The sequence below is a fragment of the Clinocottus analis genome, unplaced genomic scaffold, assembly GCF_023055335.1.
Source record: "Clinocottus analis isolate CAN_PGR_092001 unplaced genomic scaffold, fCliAna1.0.p SCAF_18, whole genome shotgun sequence".
NCBI lineage: Eukaryota > Metazoa > Chordata > Actinopteri > Perciformes > Cottidae > Clinocottus > Clinocottus analis.
The window spans coordinates 5,774,391-5,797,097 of record NW_027175909.1 but is presented as its reverse complement, the minus strand read 5'-3'; the positions used below and the strand labels follow the sequence as shown (position 1 = coordinate 5,797,097).

The 22,707-nt window shown below is 42.3% G+C and overlaps 4 protein-coding genes across 4 annotated transcripts; 2 read left to right on the top strand and 2 right to left on the bottom strand.

The window, feature by feature from the left end:
* The first annotated feature begins 393 nt into the window (after positions 1-393).
* Positions 394-4,104, top strand: LOC137788952 (UDP-N-acetylglucosamine transporter TMEM241 homolog). Its single transcript, XM_068582151.1, has 15 exons — positions 394-493; positions 1,057-1,103; positions 1,283-1,360; positions 1,468-1,549; positions 1,689-1,766; positions 1,979-2,004; positions 2,137-2,188; positions 2,319-2,367; positions 2,539-2,584; positions 2,740-2,775; positions 3,057-3,091; positions 3,203-3,272; positions 3,459-3,552; positions 3,725-3,789; positions 3,895-4,104. The coding sequence occupies exons 1-15, from the start codon at positions 422-424 to the stop codon at positions 3,962-3,964; spliced, it is 900 nt and encodes a 299-aa protein (XP_068438252.1). The 5' UTR covers positions 394-421; the 3' UTR covers positions 3,965-4,104.
* Positions 4,105-4,156: 52 nt separating this feature from the next.
* rbbp8 (retinoblastoma binding protein 8) lies at positions 4,157-11,837 on the bottom strand. Its single transcript, XM_068582098.1, has 19 exons — positions 11,706-11,837; positions 10,754-10,894; positions 10,590-10,632; positions 10,355-10,450; positions 10,185-10,276; positions 9,102-9,174; positions 8,330-8,502; positions 8,144-8,233; positions 7,546-7,613; positions 7,110-7,165; positions 6,615-6,903; positions 6,200-6,371; positions 5,968-6,056; positions 5,571-5,697; positions 5,293-5,445; positions 5,124-5,169; positions 4,876-4,963; positions 4,655-4,796; positions 4,157-4,516 (listed from the first exon to the last, which is right to left on the bottom strand). The coding sequence occupies exons 2-19, from the start codon at positions 10,851-10,853 to the stop codon at positions 4,419-4,421; spliced, it is 1,995 nt and encodes a 664-aa protein (XP_068438199.1). The 5' UTR covers positions 10,854-10,894; positions 11,706-11,837; the 3' UTR covers positions 4,157-4,418.
* Positions 11,838-12,280: 443 nt separating this feature from the next.
* Positions 12,281-17,310, bottom strand: fam168b (family with sequence similarity 168 member B). The gene is made up of 7 exons (XM_068581227.1): positions 17,190-17,310; positions 15,289-15,380; positions 15,090-15,173; positions 14,703-14,842; positions 14,307-14,502; positions 13,972-14,096; positions 12,281-13,825 (listed from the first exon to the last, which is right to left on the bottom strand). The coding sequence occupies exons 2-6, from the start codon at positions 15,356-15,358 to the stop codon at positions 13,984-13,986; spliced, it is 603 nt and encodes a 200-aa protein (XP_068437328.1). The 5' UTR covers positions 15,359-15,380; positions 17,190-17,310; the 3' UTR covers positions 12,281-13,825; positions 13,972-13,983.
* A 401-nt stretch (positions 17,311-17,711) lies between these two features.
* fbxo45 (F-box protein 45) lies at positions 17,712-20,628 on the top strand. Its single transcript, XM_068581951.1, has 3 exons — positions 17,712-18,377; positions 19,093-19,449; positions 19,575-20,628. The coding sequence occupies exons 1-3, from the start codon at positions 18,051-18,053 to the stop codon at positions 19,758-19,760; spliced, it is 870 nt and encodes a 289-aa protein (XP_068438052.1). The 5' UTR covers positions 17,712-18,050; the 3' UTR covers positions 19,761-20,628.
* The last annotated feature ends 2,079 nt before the right edge of the window (positions 20,629-22,707 follow it).

Here is a 22,707-nt window from a genome sequence, read left to right as displayed (position 1 = left end):
AAAATAAAATACAGAATAAGTCATTTATTTTTATATTTTTATTATTGTGATTTACTAAAGAAATAAAGTATAGTTCCATTACAAGTTAGATCAAATGCATATATAATAAATCATCGTGCATATTTGCATGAAACAATGCTCAAATGTACTAATCAAGCTTTTTAAAATTATTATAGTTGCCGATTTCTCTGCAGAAAGACGACAAAAGACGCTTTCGCGTCACGCACATTTGCGCAGGTGAGCGATCCCTCTCACACTTAGACGATCTTTGTCTCACAACGTCTTGACGTGTCCTCACAGTGAGGGAAGTTTACGATCTTGAAATGTCTCTAGTTTGAGGCATAGTTCGCGCATTGCCTCTAAGTTCAGCGTCATGTCTCGTTAGGAGTCATGTCCCTGCCGCAGGGTGCCGCAGGTCAACATGCAGTGGAGAAGACACATCACTGGCCTCGCTTTCAGTGTTGTATTCGTTGTGTCATATTTCACGAATAAGGTGAGTGCGAGTCGATGTGGTTTGGCGTTCACTCCAAGTAAAACTTTCATGCATAATTTATATCCGGCACACTAGATATTTTGTATTTTATTTTGTTGCATAAAAGCAAAGTTATCGACTGCACGGCTCCCTTGTACATGTACCAGTGTGGAAAACGCGACTTATCTGTGTGAAAACTGCGGAAAACTGCAATGCAACACTCCTCATCAGCAAAGACCGTGAAGTGAAACTCATTCAAGACCTCCTCGAACTGCTGCTACCAACCAAGCAAACTACAAACCATTAACAACTACTGCCACATCCTCAACGTTGACCCAAAAAAAATAAAAAATAATTTGTAATAAATGACATGGAGTCGGATGTACAATATAAAGTCCCACTTATGACAATATATTGACTCATATTACCACATGATCCTTATGGACACACTGAATTGGCAGATCTTTTAAAGGGTTTTGGTGCCAGTGGGAGTATTCACATAACTTATACAAGTAACCACACTTGCCTGCTTATGATGAACCCATGACATCAAATCTATATTTTTCTCTTGTTTTTTTTTCCAGTTTGTCCTGTCAGTGTTGAAATTCACCTTTCCAACCTTATTTCAAGGGTGAGTGGCGAGGTTCATGCTGTATCCTTTGTATTGTCATTAAAGGTGTTGGGAAATCAAAGGTTCCCTGTACGATATGCAAGGCATTAATACAGCATCACACTCTTTTTTTACTATTAAAAATATAAATATTTAAATCTAAAGCTGCATCTTGATTAAAATGGCCTGCATATTTCCAGATGGCAGACTTTTATCGGGGCTGTCCTGCTTCTACTCTTCTGGAAGTTTGGATGGGTGGAAATGAGCCGCATCTCCAGGTACTTTTTATATACTTCTGTAGTAATACTACTTGATTGTTTTTTTTCAGTGGCTGCCCAGAAGCACTTGGATGATTAAGCGCTTAGTTTGACATGTTGTGTTCCAGGTCAGCAGCTCTCTCCTGGCTTCCAGGCTCCCTCCTCTTTGTGGGAAACATATACGCCGGTTCCAGGGCCTTATCACGCATAGTACGTCACACAACCTATGAACCTTTGACGCAGCGGGTTTAACAATCACTCATTCTAAATCATCTAGTAGGTTGTTGCCATGTTCTGCATTTACAGTTGGACTATATCGAACAATTGTTTTATTTCTATTTTCCTGTAGGACATTCCTTTTTTCTTCACTCTTCAGAATTCCTCACATGTTGTTAGTTATATAATCTTGAAGGTTGTCAACAGAGAGGTGAGTGACTGCACTGCCTACTATATGTATGTATGTATGTATGTATGTATGTATGTATGTATGTATGTATGTATGTATGTATACTCCCTCATCTTATTTGGAGGAAAATGAAGCACAAAGGAGTCAGACCCTCTACTGCTTGATGACCTCAGTGTATTGTTTTGATACATTTCCCTTTGTAAAATGTGCTTTGATCTCTTTTCATTTGACAGAAGACACAATGGCTGAAACTAATCAGGTTTGGGTTTTTCCCGTCACTTGTAAAAAGCACTTTTCTAGCAAGATTGTAGTAAAAAAAAAATACAAAAATCAGTGATAAAATAATAAACCCCTTTCACGTGACTGCGTGTTCACATGCTTCCTCTCGTAGCATCTGCTTCATGCTGCTCTCAGCCATCAACCTCCCATTTCACGACCCTCAGGTAATAATGAAACATCACCACATGGGGTATTTATTTTTACGACGTCATCAACATATACTTAAACTTTCTACTCAATGCGAGTACAAGAATCTTAAATCGACTCATTCGTACATGTTTGCTTTCTCCGCAGTTTGACTACAGCGGTTACCTTTGGGCTGTTGGTCACCTGCTGTGTGTCGGTAGGTCTCAGAATACACAGAGATGCCACAATGACACCTGCGGTAGCTCAGGAGATACACAATGAGAGTTAACAGCAGCTGGAGATTTGAGCCTCGAGAGACACCGTAGATAATTGACAGCATGGCAGTCAGTGGAGGCTGAGGGTGTATTGATGCCGTGTCCTCTTTCAGGTGCATACAGAGCGTTTCAGGGTCACCACAAATCCAGCAATTTAAGGTAAGTGGAAGCACAATGACTCATGCACATAAACACTTTGCTTGAAAGTGCGTTTTATTTGTGCTTAAACCACCGAATGAGGACATACTACACTTGTTTACCTCAAATTCACCCCCTTAACTTAGAAACAACTTTTTGTGACGTTTTTTTTGCAGTGACCTTGAGCAGCATTGCATCAACTACTCGTTCAGGTAAGAATAATAAATGCAGCTTAACAGATGGATCGGGTGCATAATACAGCACAAGATGAATGAAGGTGGAAACGAATAAACAATAATAGTCATTTCTTTCTCAATACACCTGTATTCATGTCACGCTCCTTTCATTTGAGGTTTACAACACTGTCTTCTCAAAACAGTTTAGATGAAACACGCAGATGCTCTATTCATGTTTATCACCTTCCCTGAAGCGTAGTGAGCAACATTAAGTTCAAATTTACTCATCTGAGCTTCTTCTTGCCTTCACACGACAGCGTACTGCTGCTGGCTATTGCAGCTCATCCGTCAGGTATGAGTGAGCATATTTCCTCTGGCGATGAAAGTTGCAACAACCCAGCGTCTTTTTGTTTTTTTACGATCTCCATCGGCTCCCCGTAAACAGATCCTTGTCCCGCTACAGGTGACCTCATGGGTGCCTTGGAGTTCCCCTCCCTTCAGTCCCACACATTTCACTGTGGTTGCTGTGCGAGGTAATGCTTTTTCTAACCGCTGTATAATAATCACAGCTACCTAAATGGTTGATCACTATGAACATTGGCTGTGCCAAATAATCCTCTAGGAAAATGAACAATTGTGCTTTTAAGTTTTCATTTCTACAACAAACACATATTGTACTGTTGTTTTCAGCACCATAACTCACCTCGGTCTCGTTTCAGTGCGCTGCTGGGTTTTTTGTTGCTGCTGGCAACAGTCAAACTAAAAAGTGGCTTGTCCCTGGAGCACTTTGGGGTCTGGATCTTCTTGTCTAAGGTGGTCATATGTCATATTGTTTGCTTTTTTTCTTTCCGCATGTAGGTTCAACAGTATCCTACGGTTGAATTATCAGAATGGTGCACTTGACAGAAACCAACACAGCAGCATCATCACTCACACGATCACAGGAGTAATTTGTAATCAGTGCGATGCTCTTACTCCCTTCCAGATCACCGCCATGTCCCTCTCCCCGTTCATTTTCTACATGGACATCAACGTGTCATCTCTCATTTGGTAAGCATGGCATCACCTGCCTCCACCAGGGACTGGAATGTGTAGACGGGTTATTATGAAACCATTAACGATTCCTGCTCCGTCTCCTCCTCCCTGTGGTTGCAGTGTGGTCGTCAGTCACGTCGGAGAGGCCCTGCTGGTGTACTCTCACAGAGACTCATTCGGGATGAGATAGCTGCCGCTCTCCCAGAACAACCCACCGCTAAAGAGATCTTTTTTTTATAACCCAGAAATTGTATTTTTGCACATTATTTTCTCATCAATGCGACGACAATCGGATCAAATAAAATGAGATGTGTGGACATACTGGGCTCGCTGTGCACGGTGACGCGTGTCATCCAATTAAAAATCACACTGAATGAAGAGCTGCAGCAGATGGTATTTTTTATTTTTTTTCCAAGCACACTCAAAATCACCTCAACACAAACCAGTCAAACAGTCAATTCATACAAAAAGAACAAACATTATGGAAAAAAAAACAGATGAGTAGGGGTCCACATTCTTAATAAGGTCACTGTCTAAAACAGATTCATTGCACACCCTGTGCAGTTCCAACAGGGACAAGCCTGCTCTTCATAAACTGAAACTCTTCTCCGTCAATGGATCAATTCAAACATTCAACACTTCTTTCAGCTCTCCTGCTGCTTTTGCTTCGGGGAGAATAAAGCATTGAAGGGTTGTCTTCTCCGAGTCCGTGCCTGAGGATTCTTCTCTTCCCTGACATAACCTACGAGGAAATCACATCTCAGTCTCCGTGGATTTGACATCACAACGGGATGCTGTTAACACTGACGGCATTGTGAGAGTGACTTCAATGCGTTTGAATGGATAGTTTAACTAAAAAGAGTAAACCTCGGTGCGTTACCTCTTTCAATGCATGTCTGAGTCGACGGGAATCCAACTTCCCAGAAGTTTTCAGGAGTGCAAGGAGGAATGTATAGATATCGGTGCCTGGAGCACGCGGACAGCTTTTTCTGCTTTGCCTCTTCTGGGAGATGAGCGTAATACTAGAAGTAAACATGATTCAAAATAGGATCAGCGATGAAACATGTCAGCATTTCTCCGCTTTATGACCACAATACTTACAATTTCACATTCCTTGCAGGTAGTGCCCTTCAGTTTCCGTCTCTCGTCTTTCTTGCGAACCACAGCCATGTGTGCAAATGTTGGACGTCTAATCCAAACAGAGAACAGTTAGATAAAAATTGATAATGTTTGCGAGACTGGAAACTTTCTGCTCTATTTACCTGCATATAATATCCCAAAAGATGACAATTTAAAAACAAAAACGGCACTTAAAAGCTACCGACTGAGGCGGACGGGGTGTTTCTTACCCTGCATTACGTCTGTGACCGTCGCTCATCGTGTTTTCATGAAGATCTTGAGATTAAAATGAGGACATGAGCACAAGTTAAATTCAAAAACGGACATCCAACGTCAAACACAAATACTGGTCAAATGACAGGATGACGAACACAGTTTAGCTAAATCTAAAAAGCTTACCATCGTCCCCTTCTTCTTCTTCTCCTCCTCCATCTCCACCACCACCACACAGCTGGCTCTGGCCTAAGTGGGAATTGTTGTAAGACTTGTACTCCCCGTAAGCCGTTGTGTCAAACATCATATCCAAACTGTCGTTGGCCTTCTCCCCGAGTCCTGGAAAGGCAGACGGGTGTGACATGTAATCGCTGCGGATGAGACCTGTCAGCTCGCGTATGACCGCACTGTAAATCATAATATTTCACTAAGTTGTTATTCTCAAAGTTGTCGCTGATATTCACCAGACACACTGTCCCTTCTGATCCGGGCATTTTCTCTCGGACACTGGAGTAGGCTGTGACTGACCCAAGTGCGGTCGGAGTCTGCTAATTCTCCATGACACTCTTCTTCTTCTTCCTCCTCCTCCTCCTTTTGTTAAAATAAAAATAGTGATACAGATAAACAACCTGGTGTTAGAGACAATATCCATGCAATATATCTTTATGAACACATCTGAAAGGTGGGCACTCTCCAACTGAAACAAGTCCAAAATATGAATAGCTCAAGGTAAAAAAGATGCCTCTTAGGGCAAGAATAAAGGGCTTTTATTCATAATGCATTTCAGTTCAGCACGATAAAGCCATAGTAGACTGTATATACACATAGTTAAACAAGGCATATCAGGTCATGTGACCTTACCTCGTCTCCTCTGCGCTCACTATCGTACATGGACATGGCGAGCGCAGGGTCAACGCTCCACGTGGGCGCCACGTTGAGCCTCCTTCCTGCTGGGAAAGCAGAGGAAGTATGCTCACATTTAAGTCAACGGAATAAGGAAATACCTGAGATTAGACAAAATTCAGCCTACAAAAAGAAAAGAAAATGATGAATGAAACAACACACTCTGCCAGCAACGGGACCGAACACTCGCCTTCACGTCCTTCATGTTGGTCATGTGAGGCGCTCAGAACCTGCTGAGGACTTCTTCTCTTCCCAACACCGTCCCCGTTTGCTTCTTCTTGAACATGTGGCTTCTTGAAAACAGGACTTGCATAGGACACGTTGGGTTTGTGGCTGGAAGTCCCATTATGAACAGACTGATCCTGTTAAATGTTAAAAGAATCACCTGACGTTTTAAAACCGTGTGGAGGAAATCAAGTCTATATACCATGATAATATATTACATTACACACACTTCTATTGATGTAAGAAGTGTCTTTAAAGAGTGGTCGATTAAAGGATGGTCATATGGAAGACAGGACACTATTCCTGGTCTGAAATGCTGTGAGACATGCTGCTTTACCCAACTCACACTTTCATACAGGCCTTTTAGACACATCTCTCACCTTGCTGTCCACCTGCCACTTCAAGCTTTGATGGCTTAAAGGTGTGGAGCTTCGTTTGATCAGATCAGGTTGTATGTGCTGGCCTTCTTTCTGTTTGTCCACCCCTCCCTGGATTCCTTGTTTGTCCTCCTCTCGCACATCTGGCTCACTCTCCTCCTTCGTCCGTTTCGCTTTGTTATTGGCGCCGTCCTCTGAAAACCGTTTGACACTTTGGAGAAGCGACGGAGACTTTTCTGTGGTCTTCTCTGGAGTGCGTAACCGCGTGGATAAAAGGGATGAGTGGTGAGGTCTTAAGGAAGGGAAACAAATAGGTAGGAGTGTTATTGGAATGTTTTTTTTGCATGAGAGCATTCAGATGGTATTGTACTGCAGTTTTGAAATCTAAAACTGTGGCAGGCGGCATGTATTGCCGTCTGCCACAGTGTCCAAAGTTGCATAAGTCTGAAATGATAACTCCTGACGCCGTCCGACAGAAGCAACGTTTTTCATCCTTACTTTAAACGAAAGCCATGCTTCCCGCTCTGATGGCCTGGTTTTCTGGTCTCAGGTTTCTCAAAAAAGATTTTAAAAAAGGAAGTTAGAAACACACACACACAATCCAAAGACTGATTTTACCATTAGCTAATTGTCAAAAGAACAGCTGAGTAGATGGGATTGATATTAGTTTTGGAGTTATGAATAAAAGCCCTGGACCAATTACAATGTTGGCAGAAGAGGTAGTTTTTTAAGGATCACCAAAGTATTTTCCGCAGTTTTCTGCAAATTTGTAACGAAGACTTTCCAGACTAAAATGTCTATGCTAAGATATAATAATAAGTTCACACACACACACACACACACACACACACACACACACACACACACACACACACACACACACACACACACACACACACACACACACACACACACACACACAAAGCCTTCCTACCATGTGAGTCTTGTCTATAAGGCCGCAAGTTTCTCCTATCGCGTCTTCCAGGTTTGGACTCACGTCATCTGAATAGAGACAGAGATCCCAAAAACACATTTACACATCTCACAGAAACAATTCTATCTTTTTAAAACTTAAAATCCCTAGACATCTCTCTAGATTTTTTAAATTTATTTTTTATTTGCAGTGTTGTGCTTGTCTTAAAACTCAAACAAGTATCATCACATCTACTATCCCTGCCAATCTATGATGCTTCATATCACACGGATAACTATAAGAGAATGAGTTTTTATTGTACTAGTGTACTGTCACAGTTTTCAGTCATCAGTGCTACAAGTAGAGGGCTTCACCCCTTGGGGTGAATCTGCAGCAACGCCTCTTTCTATGCAGCCCCGCCATGTGAATTAGCTGATATGATGGGTGTGCTTGTATAGATAAAACACTGCCCTGTGCTCATCTAGGACTTCAATGAACAGACACGTTCTAAGAAGAAGGAAATAAACAGTTTGCAATTTCTGTTCTCTTCCTGTTTTCATGTATTTCTTATTTATGACATGTTGGTGATATAATAGGAGCACAAAGGATGAAGTCATACTTGAGATTTGGGATGCGTCCAATTGACACGTGTTGGGTACAAGCACTCTTTCAGGATCATTTGTAGCGTCAACAGGCTCCGTATCCAGAACTTTAGAAACAAAACCACACACGTTAGAAGACACATGGATCAGAAAACAGGCATCGTCATTAAACGAGTCTGAAAGTTTCTTTGAAGCTGACTGACCACTGAAGAGCGACTTGCTTGAGCGAGGCCTCTCTGCATAACGAACGTGCTTAATGTTGATGTCTTTTTGTTTCTTCAGTTTGTTTGCAGCAGGCAGCGAGCTTTGCAGGATCGGTGAGTCGGGGATGACGCCTTCTTCTTGTTCCGAGGATGAGGCCTGCTGGGGCTCTAAGCTGATGAAGAAAAACAAATGGACTGTACTTGTATCGCGCTTGTAGCAGCGATCTTCTCTCCGTACGGTAATCCATATCGCAACTACTGGTACAGTCTGTGTATTGGCAATAAGCTTGACGCAAAATTAGTCTGTATCAGTAACAAGTTTACAAGAGTTATTAAACAAACTACTCAACAACTTGGCACAACGGTAAAAAAAAAAACTCCTCGTCTGAGGGATATTGACTATGACATAGTCATTAGCGTAACTTAGGAGAATTTCAACAGTTGTGTTTCTAAATCACTAAACGCATCTTATTAAGTCTAATACGGCTCTTTTCTAGTCTTCTGACCAGTCGCAATATTTGACTGAGGACACCGGAGATTAAAAACTCACTTCACTAAAGCTTTAAGCTTGTCCTCCCAAAGAGATCAATGGAGGACACTGAATAACCTGACAGCAATCAAACCACAGCGATTTAAAGTTATATTGAGCCACTTTTACAGAAAAACAGCTGATCAAAATATAGAAAATCGCATGCATTTTTATTTGACCATTTTAACAACGTCATAGAAAACACAACATAACAAAACATAAATAACACAATAAGGAGCTTACCGAGACAGCTTTATTTTTTGCAGTTCCGCATGTAGTTTTCTGTTTCCATCCTCGAGGCTCTCTCTTTCATTGTCTGGGGGGAAAACACCACACACATTGATAACATGATGGTCTTCAACATGCCAGTAGTCATAACTTGTTATACTCTCGTATGGTCAATATAAACTCATAATATACAGCAGTCAGTGACATGGATTCTTATGAAAGCTTGTGGATGTGCAATTCAGTGTTAGCAGCTCTGTGGGGCTGTATTCAGGCACGAGAATGCCAACGTTTGCTAATTAGCACTGAAAACAAAGTACAGCTGAGGTTGATGGGAAAGCCATCAGTTTTGCAGGTATTTCGTATTGAACAGAAGTAACAATTGAATTGTTGACTTTATAGTGGCGCTAGAGGAACGGGTAATGTACTTCCAAAGTTGTTTGGACTCTAGGAAACATTAATGTGTATATATTGAGCTGTTTCTAAGGCAAAGTGAAAAATGTAACCTTCCGGTGGTGTCGCAAAATAATCAAGGGATCACCAAAATCCTAAACCGACCAACATTGAGCAGCAGACTTTGGGGTATGTGGTGGGTCGGTCAGTCTCACACATGAATCCTTAAGGTTGCTTATGAATCAGTTATCATCACAGGACTGAAACTTAATTGAAATTACATAATTAAGGGAGCCCAAGTTGGCAAAAATCTGCAGTGCAAAATCATGTGAAGGTGTAAAGATCTTCAAGAAGAAGAACCACTATGCCATGATCTTCGTCCTGAAATGTAAGTCACATTTCTAGTGCCTGGTTATGTTCCTGCATGACCAAAATGCAGCTTCAGAAATTCAGTCCCAGCAAACATGGGACCAATGGGTTCTTGAGTTTTCCACTTCCTTCGCAAAAAAGGTACAATAAATGAGTCTGTATTTGATCCTGAAATTGACTTTTAATTTTAAGCAGTTAATCTATTTTTCTCAAAGTGTTCAAGTAGAACATGTGTGTGTATTGTTTTTACAAAAGGACGGGGGTTGAGCAGGTTCATCACCATCTTATGATACTAATACTAAAACTACTAATAATAATAACAACAATGAGAAATCTCACTCAGTTTGGCGATGAGACGTAAATTCTGATCCTGGTTACTTTTTAGGTTTTCCTCCAATATGGCACATCGACCACACACTCCTGTACAGAGCCTGGAAACAGGAAAACAAATTGCTGGTCTGTGTTACATATTGTGTCTATCAGAGTGAACCTGTTGAGAATGAAGCTACCTTTCCTCCAGGCGACTGACTGCATCCTGCAGGGTTTTATTTTGCTCCCTTAGCTGCTGCGTACGCAAGTGAAACACCTCCAGACTCTGAGCATCTCTGAAGAAAACAAATGCAATGGCACGTAGATTACACTCAGCCATTCACAAAAAGAGCTTCTAAAGCCATGGTAAAACACACTCATGTTCTTATCATCATCATTTTAATAGTATACAAGTTAATGACTCAATATACTCACAAATAGCGCTCCTTCTTCAACTTGCTCACTTTCTCCTCCAGTTCTAAAAACAGCAACACATGCAATGTTGAGAGTGCTTAGTATCGCTTTAGTATCCTACTTCTGGATAACCTGCATGAGGAAATGTACTTCCACCGACACACGTGGCACCATGAGTTAGTTACCTTGACGGACATTACGATGGTTTTCTCTGAGCTGCTGCCACAGGTCATCAAACAGGTCCGTCGGGTTGACGGTTCCGCTGCTCGGTGCTGGGCTGCTCATCCTCCACTCACTGCCACAGCCCTCCTGCTACGACCCGTCAGCTTTACATGGAGAAATGCATGTATATATGTATCACATATTTCTGTTTTAATTCGTGATGTAATGTACGTTAACGTTGTTTTTTTTTAATGGTAAATACTAACTAACTCTAGTGCAGTGTCCCACAAGCTCAGCCTTACCTCAGTCATGCCAATACGGCTAAGCTAACTTTAGGTTATTATAAATGTTTGTATTGTACATTTAGCTACATTGTGTTGGCCATTAGCACTCATTACGTTAACGTTGTTTTTTTTAATGGTAAATACTAACTAACTCTAGTGCAGTGTCCCACAAGCTCAGCCTTATCTCAGTAATGCCAATACGGCTAAGCTAACTTTAGGTTATTATAAATGTTTGTATTGTACATTTAGCTACATTGTGTTGGCCATTAGCACTCATTACGTTAACGTTGCTTATGGTGTCTCCCCTTGTACCTCTCGTGTGTTGACATATGCCAACAGATCGCTAACTAATTAATAGTTAGCGCTGGTTAATAGCTTTAGGAACTTTAGCTAACGTTAGCTAGTTCAGTTAGATAAGCATACACTCGGATGCACTTCATTCGCTGATGACAAGAGATATTTTACTAAAACTGAAAACACGTTAATTCCAGTGTCTGCTGACTTGAGCGCAGTGTCAAAGTTACACAAACCACACAATACAAAACACTGCGACGAAACATGAACGGCGTCGACGTTATGCGCTCACAACTTTGCTAGACTGTAAACAAAACAAACAACACTGAACCCTTTGGTTAAATTACACGTCAATTACGGCTGACGCCTTTTCAAAATAAGCATGACCAACACTTACACCAATGAGTCATTCATAAAAAAGGCAGAGGTTTAAAAGATTAGTGCTGTTCAGCTAACGTGTGCTTGTACGTTAGTACAGTCCCAGTATCCCACTCTTGTGCGCGCTACTCCAAAACAAGAATTCAATTTCGCGCGCCGAAATGCATGCTGGGATGTGTCATGAATCTTTGGGGCTTTACTTCCTGTACTACAATAAATAGTCATTCTAAACAATTTGGGCATGATACACGTGTAGCCGATTCCGTCATAGCTGTTTATCGTAGATTACAGAGTATGGAGAGCATTGTGTCGTTCAAGCTGCACAGGATTACAGAAACACATTCATGTCAATACTAAGTATTAGCTGTCGATCTCAAGTCGTCAATATTTTACAGCTTGATTACAGACCAGCTGTCTGGCCAACAATACACATTTTGGAGAATGTGGTTGTGCAATTACTCAAGTGGATACACAGGTTATATATACAACAATCGTTGCATTATAGTGTTAAGAGCTTGACTATCTGCCCGGTGGGGCGTTCAGGGCCAAGAAGTACAAAAACGGCACAATAAAAAAAAAAAGGGGCAACAAAGATTATTCTTATACTTGTTTATTTTTGGTCTTTCTTTAGAATACAAAACAAGAACCAAAATCACAAAAATAACATTTACAAAACAGATTATTTAACTGAGGTGACTGAGGCAACATAGAAAAGCATGTCTGAAACAGTGATATTGGTGGGTTAGCCTGGAACCTTGAGGTAAAACAGCGAGCAATGTAAAAGGTCAGATATCTTTACTGTTTTGAATTAGTGCCTTCTTTCAGTAGTGCTATTCACAAATAGAGTTTAACAATATCATGTTTTCCTAACATGTCCACAATTAGCGTGATTTAATAATGTAGTGCTTCAGACCTACCTAAGAGCAAATTGATTATTGTGAGATGTAGGTTGAATATTATAGGCATGTCGCACTATATGGCACCATTTTGAATGGTTTCTATATTTCAATACTCATTTAGACACACACAAACATACAATCACACACACGCAAACAAACAGTCACACACACACACACACACGCACACAAAGCTTGTCCTACTCATCCACTCTCTGCACTCCTAAATGGGTGCACATGGTTTCTGAAACGTCCTCTACTTGTTCCCCACCAAGAATGCTTCCGGCTAAAATAAGTGAGTAGTAAAAACGTTGATATCACTCAAAAAAAAAAGAAGCAGAAACCCAAAGCTGCTTTACACTTTTGGAAAAGTTGTTACTGTTTTCCTAAAAGGTTTGACAGCGCAGGAAAAATAAAACACTCAGAATGATTAGTGTTGGAATGGCCATCAGTCAGAGGCACAAACTCAAAGTCCCATCTTTCCTAAAATACAAAAAAAAATGGTAAGACGAAATGCATAAACTGCATCACTGAGAGAAATAATAAAAAACCTAGCTCCAATAATTACCAAAACACAAAGCAGTGAAAAGAGTACAGTTTGGTCTGCGCATGTTTGTGCAGGTATGTTTTTGCATGAATAAACGTTTCTTTCCTTTTCTTCTTTATCATGTAAGACATGGTCACTGGTGATTCAGCATTGCAGATTATTACTTTTCTTTTTTTTTTTTTGTTTTGTTCCTTTGGACGTGTGCCTTTAGTTGATTTTGCATCCGTCACAGCAGGTAGATTGCGCTAGCATTACTTCATATATCTATATATACACATGCATTCAACATCATATGTATCCCCCAAATTAAAAAGAAACAAGGAAAAGAACAAAAAACTATTCCAAACTCCCTTTTCACCACTTAATAGTTTAAGCTATAAAAACCTGCATGACAATCCACAAAAAAAAGTTTGCATGGAGGCATTGCTGTTTGATGTGAGATATGCAGCAGGTTGTAGAGGTGCTGGCGCTGGGGTGTGACATGGAATGCAGCCTTATTCCATTGAGAGGGGTCATGGGGATGGGCCTATTCTTCACCCCCTTCTATCCAAATGGGCCTCTTTCTATGTAGTTAGGTTTTAGATTCACATTATGCTGGAAGAAGAGTAACTGGTTGTGGACACTGGCGGGGCAGGTCTTCACCAATAGCAAAAAACACTGGAGTAGAGTGTGAATGCATATCTACCATCTTCTGACCTGCAGAGAGAGAAAAAAAACATGTACAAATATAAACGTTTAACGTCTGCGTGCATTTTAAGTGAAGTTTATAAAACAGTGCTCATACAAAACAAGTGTAAATCAGATTGATATACAGCCAGCAAATACCAAAGCAGTATACTTACGCGTCCCTCTCTTCACCATTGTGGGGGCACATAGCTGTAGCCGGGTGTGCCAGGATGCCGATATGTAGGCATCGAGACTTGGTGGGGGTTGACAGACGCTGGCGATTGAGTTGTCAGCAAAGTTCCTACGAAGCGAAAGTGGCCACAGAGTGAATACCAGCGCACAAGTATGATATAACGTACACTTTCACGACAAAGAACGGGGTGCAGATTTACACAGACTAAGAAGGCCAACTGGGCATGCATAATATTACTTGGTTGATTTTGTTACTCAACACAAGGTGGTGTAGCTTCAAATGTATGCATGTATAAAGCATACTGAAACGGATGCTCACCAGCTGACATGGCCATGGTGGTGCCGGCTACCATCCCCATGGCGACACTGTTGTGGCGTTGGGGAGGCATTTGCTGATACATGGCTGCAGGCATCCCATTGGGCTGGACCACTGTAGTGTGATGGATAACGTGAGGCGGTGCAGCATACAGAGGCTGTGTGTAGTAAGTGCCTTGCTGTTGTGAAGGTATTAGTGCCTGGATTCAAGAAGAAGGAAGTTCAAAACATTGGAACAAACAGGTTTTCAATTCATTTGAACAAAGTCCTGACAAAAAAATCGAAACAAAGAAACACAGTCATGGCCCTGAAGTTCGGACCTTTATGATTGCGCCGTCCTCATGGCCAACTGGGATAAGAGCCCAAATCTGTCACCCTTCAAAAACACACATGCGCTTACCTGTGCATAGGGGTTTTGTTGGGGGTAGGTGCTCCTGACTGGGTACATGGCAGGGTAGGGGTTCGGTGAGGTGGAGTACGGTGGGACAGTCCCAGTGTTGGGAGAGCAGGACATTTTGAAAGGAGTGCCCGGAGCATAGCCTGGGTGGGAGGAAGACGCTAAAAGTTAGCACTTTCAGTCAGCGGGGTGTGGATGAAGAAATATGCAGCGTTGCAAAATTGGCGAAAACGAACTGCAGCTTAAGAAAAAGTTTGTAGACCGAAACTCTGACCTACTTACAACCTGAAGAGGTGTTGAAAAACCTTGCTCCAGCACTGACTTGTAAAATCAAAAAAAATTGCTAATGTCATGCAGAGTGCAAAGACATAAGTCAAAAGACATTCTTACCACTGGGGAAGGCCGCATTCGCTCCTGCATAGATATTGTGAGTGTATGCTGGAGCAGCTGCTGCATAGCCAACAGGGAATCCAGCTGCCATGACCAAGAAAACAGGGCAAAAATAAATAAATAATTTTCTTGATTTCAGGATATTTTATTGCAGTTAAGACATATGCTTGTAGCATTGCACATCAACGCATAGATTTACCTGGATAGCCCATGCCCTTAGTGTTGGTGAAGGGGACCCCTGTTGCTGCAGGGCTGTAGACTGGATTCATAATGGACCTCGACTCACAGATGCTGCAATAAAAAGAGAGAATGTGAAATTTTAGAGCATTTAAAAATTGACAAAACAACAAACTAAATTGTTGCAAAGACCATCTGGGTGAATGTAGCACAGATTCATTTCTCAACTGTCTGCCAAACAGACTGTTCCAAAAGCAACCTATTATACGATATCTTTTGCAGTAAAAACAGCACAAAGCATCCTGCAATGTAGACATCCCTCACGACGCCCGAGACAGATAACAGTGCAGAATTCTTGATATTTCAGTGACTAGAATGGTTAAAGGAAACAAAACAAATGTGTTGGGAATATGAGATCCTCTTGTGAGGACTGCCGGGAGCTTAGATGAAATGACCTTGTGAGGTCATAGTCACAACTGTTTTCTTCACATTTCAAAACGTAGTCCACACACACACACACACGCACACACACGCACGGATAACTTCAATACCATAAATTTGAGTTTGACACAATATGCATAACTTAACATTGTGGCACTCTGGACTTCTGCACAATTTCAAAACCCTAGTTTAAAGGTTGTTCCCCCTCCCATGTCTTAACTAAGTATGAAACAGTACGGTGTACTGTGTTCTCCCACTTCCCTTTCATAGTAATTCATCTTTATTGTAGTACTATATGGCATATGAAAAAAGCTAAACTATCCTCCTTAAAACCCACATGCATTTAAACATTTCATCAAAACGTGTAACAAAAAAAATCAAATACATTTACAGATTTGCGTTGCAGCACTTTTACAACTTTCAAATTCCTTCACTCAAGAGAAAGCCTTGACGTCTGCTCCACATGATGCTCATTAACTGGGAAAAAGAGAAGAAAAAAAAGAGAAACTGCCCTCTACCGGTGGTCCGCAAACCATTACATCACTGTGCCAGTCTGCTGATTCAAGGACAATTTAAACAGTAAGAGCAACGCATCGTTTCCATACTTGATTAGATATTAAGTGTAACCCGAAAACAAGGACCGACACTATTCCTAGAGAGGAGACGATGAGCGCCTCGTGCAGTTATGCAGAGAGTCCTACAACACAAGCCCCCCCACCCCTCCCTCTCCTAAAAAAGCTTTTCTATAGCCTGACTTTCTACAGAAACCACGTAGCTAAATATAACCCGACTGTCTAAAACGCATCTCCAGCACCGTATTTTTAAATTGACACGTCACAATTATGGTAAATATGTTGATCCCCGGTGGTTGTCTTACACCAAAAACATACAGTCGACACGAACGACGCATGACGCAATTCAATAAGTTGATTATTTGTATTATTTTGTATTATTTTTATTTTAACAACGTGCCGCTGGGTGGTTTGCATGTAAGCTCGTTTCCGTCAAGCCTCCACAATTACGAGGATGCAAAAGAGGAGCATTTTCAGGTGACGTTGAACATGTTAGCCTTGCAATTTTTTTTTTTTTTTTTTACAAAAATAAAGATGGCAACCTTTTTAAGTAGAAGAATTTCGGAAAGGTGAACGTAGCGGGGCTTTGTTATCATTAGCTAGCTTAGCCCACGAGCCCTTGTCATCTGCACAACACCCCCCCGCGGTTAGTTGAGCGCGTTCGCACATCGCGGGTTTGATGCCGGTGCTCAGACCGACCCACTAATCACCTGTCCGACCGAGCGAAGCCACCGGACCGTCCCCGGACGGCGGCCAGATGGGGGCCAGCTTGTCAACAGGCCGCACTGCACAGGGAGACAGACAGCCGGACAGCTGTGCTCTGCGGTAGCGCGTGTCCCAACGACCTCGCAAGATAACCCGGGCGGCACGCGGACCCTCCCGTGTGGATAACAAGCCGCAAAAGACTCACCGTTAACTGTTCTAGTTGTCCGATGGTCTCCTCCTTTGGTCTTCTGGTGTCAAATGTATTTAAGCTAGCTGGTGTTTTGCTCCCAGATGCTTTCGCTGAACTCTTTTGAGCATCCGCGTCACTTCCGTGTCGCGTCACGTGGCAAAAATAAAATATCAGACTGTAACTAATTTTCTTTTGGTAAGATGTATTTTAATATTTTATTTATTTTGGTCTTTACACAATAAATCATATTTTCTCTCGAAATGCTTGACTATACAAGCGCAGTCTCTTGATTATAAATTTGACTAAACAACGTAACCGGTGACATACAAATGATCCATTACTGAGCGACGACATTTTATGGAGTAATGTGCCTTCATGTGTGTGTTTGTGGTTTTTTGTTGCCACACAGTTTATACAATGTGACATTGCAGCAATGTAACGTCCGATATCCCAAAACGCTGCAACGTTGTGACAATTCTCCGTGAGCTCATTATTATGTCTACCCTGCGGTCCTTGCAGGCTAAAGAAAATATTTGATGTTGGCGAGGGCTTTCCTTCGTCTGACATTTTATCATCACTTAATTTAGCCGAGTATACTAAATCAATAATGTAAACAACACTTAAACGGAATTTAATTCAATCTTTCTTTCGGCAGCGGGACAACGTGTACGTTTGCTCTTCAAGGACCTTGACGCATCGCTTCCATTCAGCCGTTGAACTGGGAAGAGTAGGGTCCATACTGTTGTGGTTTTACTGCGACCTGTATGTGATTTGTAGAGGTAAAATGTTGCTCTCTGACTTATATTAGGGATCGTTCTGCGGTGTGAGGTGAAACTACTCGGTCGACTGGAGGCGTCGGTGAATATCTGGGGTATAATGTCTGGAGCGGCCGGTGGGGGAGGAGGCTCCTCCTGTCAGGGCGCAGCAGCGGCAGCCAGTTGCAGCTCCGCCGGCTCTCCCTACGCTGCTGCAGCCGGAGGAGGCGCGGGGGTGGCCGGGAGGCTGCCGGCGCGAGTCCTGGAGCATGTTTTCTCGTATTTGGAGATGACCGACTTGATGCGCTGCGCGTTGGTCTGCTGGCATTGGAACAACATGCTGGCGGACGAAAACAGTGAGGTGTGGCGCAGCCTCTGCAGCCGGTCGTTGAGCGATGAAGCTTTGCGTTCCGACATCCTGTGCAACCTGCCCACCTACAAGGGGAAAGTAGGTTCACCTTTCATACCGCCGTTTGATTGAAGGCGAACCCCATTCAAAAAATATGCCCATTTAGTGCCACCTGTGCTACGCAAACAGCTTTACGTAACGTGTCTGCTGATGTGCTTAATGGCACACTATCCTCCGGAATATATCCATTAGCAATTCTATTGTATGCCAGAAGAAGACCCTAGCTGTTAGTGCTAAGTCTTTTATAAACATATACAAAGTAAGAGTAATACATGTGTATGTTTTCCGAAATCTCAAATTAAATTGGCAGATTCATAAATGGGGCTTGGTGTAAGGATTTGACAGACTAAATTCTGTTTTGTTGTCATTAGGTCATGGTACTTTATGTTATTACATGGCCTCCTAGAGGAGCTACTGTTACTGTTCTGTGCACGGTGTGCAAGGAAATACTTGTCCCACTGAGCTGTCTCTGAATGGGACAGTCTATATACAAATGTGTGTCATGAAATTAATCTTAATTTTCCATGGGACCCGGCACTTCCTCTAGGAGCTTTGGAGTTCTCTCTAGACTGCAATGTTAAGGGCCACTGATCCAGTTGTATCATAATGCTACTCTGGAAAGTGAGTCTTTCATTGAAAGATATTGATTAATTTATCTGGAATTATGAAAGCCGGCACAGTTATTTACTCATAAAACTAAGTGAAGGAGCCCTGATCACTGTAGCTGTTGTCTCTGTCCTATCGTCGTCTACAGCTCAAGGCCTATCAACATGCTCTGAGCTCCAACGACTGCTCCCGCAACGTTTACGTGAAGAAGAACGGCTTCACCCTACACCGCAACCCTATCGCCCAGAGCACGGACGGTGCTCGGGCCAAGATTGGCTTTTCGGAAGGGAGGCACGCCTGGGAGATCTGGTGGGAAGGCCCCCTTGGCACCGTGGCAGTGATCGGCCTGGCCACCAAGCGCGCGTCCTTGCAGTGCCAGGGCTACGTGGCCCTGCTGGGCAGCGACGACCAGAGCTGGGGCTGGAACCTGGTCGACAACAACCTGCTTCATAACGGGGAGGTCAATGGAAACTTCCCCCAGTGTAACAACGCGCCAAAATATCAGGTAGGATGTGTTTGTACCCTCACCAGATTTGAGATCATCCAAGAATGTGGGAGGAATTGCCCAATTAGGAACAATATGGTTGTCTTTTATCTTTTTTTATGATGTGTAATTGTGTTTGTCCACAGATCGGAGAGAGAATACGAGTGATTCTCGACATGGATGACAAGACGTTAGCCTTCGAGAGGGGTTTTGAGTTTCTTGGTATAGCGTTTCGTGGACTGCCCAAAGCCTGCCTGTTCCCAGCTGTCTCTGCAGTGTACGGCAACACTGAAGTCACCATGGTTTACCTGGGAAGACCTCTGGACGGCTAGACGCAGAGCAGGCCGTGCCACCGTTCAAACAAACAGGCCTCTGGCGAGTGCAGGACCTTTTTTTTTCTTTTTCTGTCAACGGACTGCCGACTGTGTTTGTTGCACCGCCTCAAAAGGTGTCGGAGACCAAGGGGTCGTGATCCTTCCACGCAGAATAACTATTCACATATACAAAGAGAGCCGTTGGCGTTTCTACTCCGGCTCGACACGAGGAGTCAAACTACAGAGGGGAGAAGGAATGTGTGGGGACTGTCACAAACAAGTTTCTGTATCAACGTGGACGTATCCACTTTTACAGTTTAGCTGCTGGACCTCTATATTTTTTAGGATAGGGGGAACATTATTTAAATCCGTGCGATTCAGGCCAACCGCGCTGAGCATTTACGTGAGACTTTGTGTCTGCTTAAATGAGGCCAAAGCTATTCTAAACCGTGGCAAATACTTAAAGACATTGGTTTTAACAAGTGAAACAGTAGTCATTGATAGCTATTCGTCGTATGAGTTAAAGGAAACAGCTGATCATGGATTAACACAGTTTAACTATAATTGATGACAGTTATATGCCAAATCAATGTGACCTGATCGCTATAGGCAAACCTAGAGGACATGCAGACCAACTGTCATGCATGTGCATGGATACTGGCGTAAAGACTATAACACCCGACCTTTGATATACCTCCCCAGTAATGGAGGAAACTATAGCTGTATCATGTTTATGTGCGTCCTTTTTAATGTGCTACTGTAGTATTATACACTATTTATTTCTTGGTTGTTATCTATGGTACTATAGCTACTGTATGGTAAGAAGGCCTGAAAATAAAGTCTACATGATGCCACTCTTATAATAAAGATGGGTTGATGTTTGATGTCTGCTTCTCCACGGCCATCCAATTGCGTTACATGTCTACAGCCACGTATGTACATTTAATATTTTTGGAATTTGAGGCTGCAGGATGACTGTATATTGTCGTTGTCCTGACCCAACATGTATCTGCAAAAGTTGTGATTTTGAAGTATGTACTATTCCTAAAACAGCTGTTACAGAGGCCCAGGGCATTGTTTTCACAGGACAGTGATGTAAATCTTATGGTCACTGCATTACTTGTTGTCCGTTATGGCTCTGTGTATGAAGTATAGAGCATAAAAGCTTAACCATGCATCCAACGGACGGGTTGCTAATGTGGTGTGACTCAATTACACAATAATATAAGCAGTTGCTAGTATTCAGCAGGCAGAGCGACTATGCATGAGAAGCACATCAAGTCAAGGCCGTCCATTCAGCGCTTACTGGAAGTGTTGCTCCACGTATTCACTGCGTGTGGATCAGCGATATCCTGAAAAAAGTAGTCTGTGCTCAGCAGCCTGGATCAATAGAAGTGTAGCTATGTAAACACAATGCTTTTATGGCCTGAAATATCCGCTATTAGGGCGCACAATGAAAATCATCTAATGCTCATAGCCTTTCTATCATAGAGAACAGGAAGTTATAACTTCACAGATTCATTCCTGGACCTACGTCCTAATAGACCCTAATGTATTTAGTGAGTTTCATATCAGGCTTGAGGTATATTTATTTACAATGTACAGGCCTATTTATGCACAATTTTGGTTTAAATCTAATGCAAATGCACATTTTAATCCACATCAACAGTGTGGCAACGCTAGTAATTGTCTGACATTTGCATTGCCCCATCAAGAGGTTGATAGTATTAGATGATATATTTTAGATGTTTTGTACAGTGACATCATCAGACTGAATTTGAATTGTAGTTATAGGGTGACGATAACAAGTTCACAAGAGTAACAAAAGAGAGTGCAGATTATTTAAACTTTTCTTTTCACAATGTGTTTCCTGGTTAATGTGCACAAGAACATTGTGGGGGCCAACTCTGTAGGACAACGTTCCATTGTACCGCTATAGACCGGGGAAAAAAGATAAAGAAATCAAGAATTGACAGGAAACCCTTAAAGGAACTGCATCTAACATCCAGAGCATGAATAATGCAGCAAACAGCTATTTGCTGTGTTGCTATGTTTTCAAGAGAACCTAAGTGGGGTGATTATTGCTGCTGGAAGATCTCATGCTCAAACCTGTGTGACATAGCAGGAGATCAGCTCCCAAAAACACATCAATATGCAGTATGCCCAAAACGAGAAGCAGAGAAAGAAGCAGTCGGCCCCCAGCAACAATAGCAGGAGGATTACATCAGAATGTGGCCTAAAAATAACCGGAAGCAACACCTCTCACAGTCTTGCCAAAAAAAGGAACACTTTAAGCTTCACATTTAGTGAAGTTTTTTAGAGGTGCACCTCGATTGCCTCCCAACGGCTCCCAACATGTCGACAGCAACCGGCAGCTAACGTTGCTTCTAGTGAAAGTGCTGGCAGAGTTAAACGCGTTTCCCTTCAGGTGGAGCAGGAGGACGCTCGTTGACGCTTTCCCCAACGACGCTATAGGTCGGGGCGCCGTAATTAGCAGTAACCATCGCATGAGAGCGGTGTCCATCAGCTAGCCAGTGGGGCATCTCACCTGCACTAACATGCACGTGCACTAAACCCAAAGCCAAGAGAAGCTCTGATAAGATAACTCATTCAGGTACACGTCACTCCACCATATCTTAATATAGAAAATACATGTTTGCTGCAATTATAATACTCTGAATGTGAAATACAGAGCATATGAACATTGTTCAGCTTAGCGATACTAAAAGTAATGAATAACAATTATTTACTTTTGCTGTAACCGCTGAATGTCTTGTAAGGCGGCCCTGAGGGGAAAAGAGATTTAATGGAGGAATCCCTGCTGGTTGTCTTGAAATGAATGAATCAGATCATCAGGAATGTGAATGAATGGATGTAAACCAGATGCACAGAAGCTCAACCTGCATCAACAGGAAATAAAAGGAAAATGCATCACAGCACTGGACACACTGTTCTGCTGGCGCAC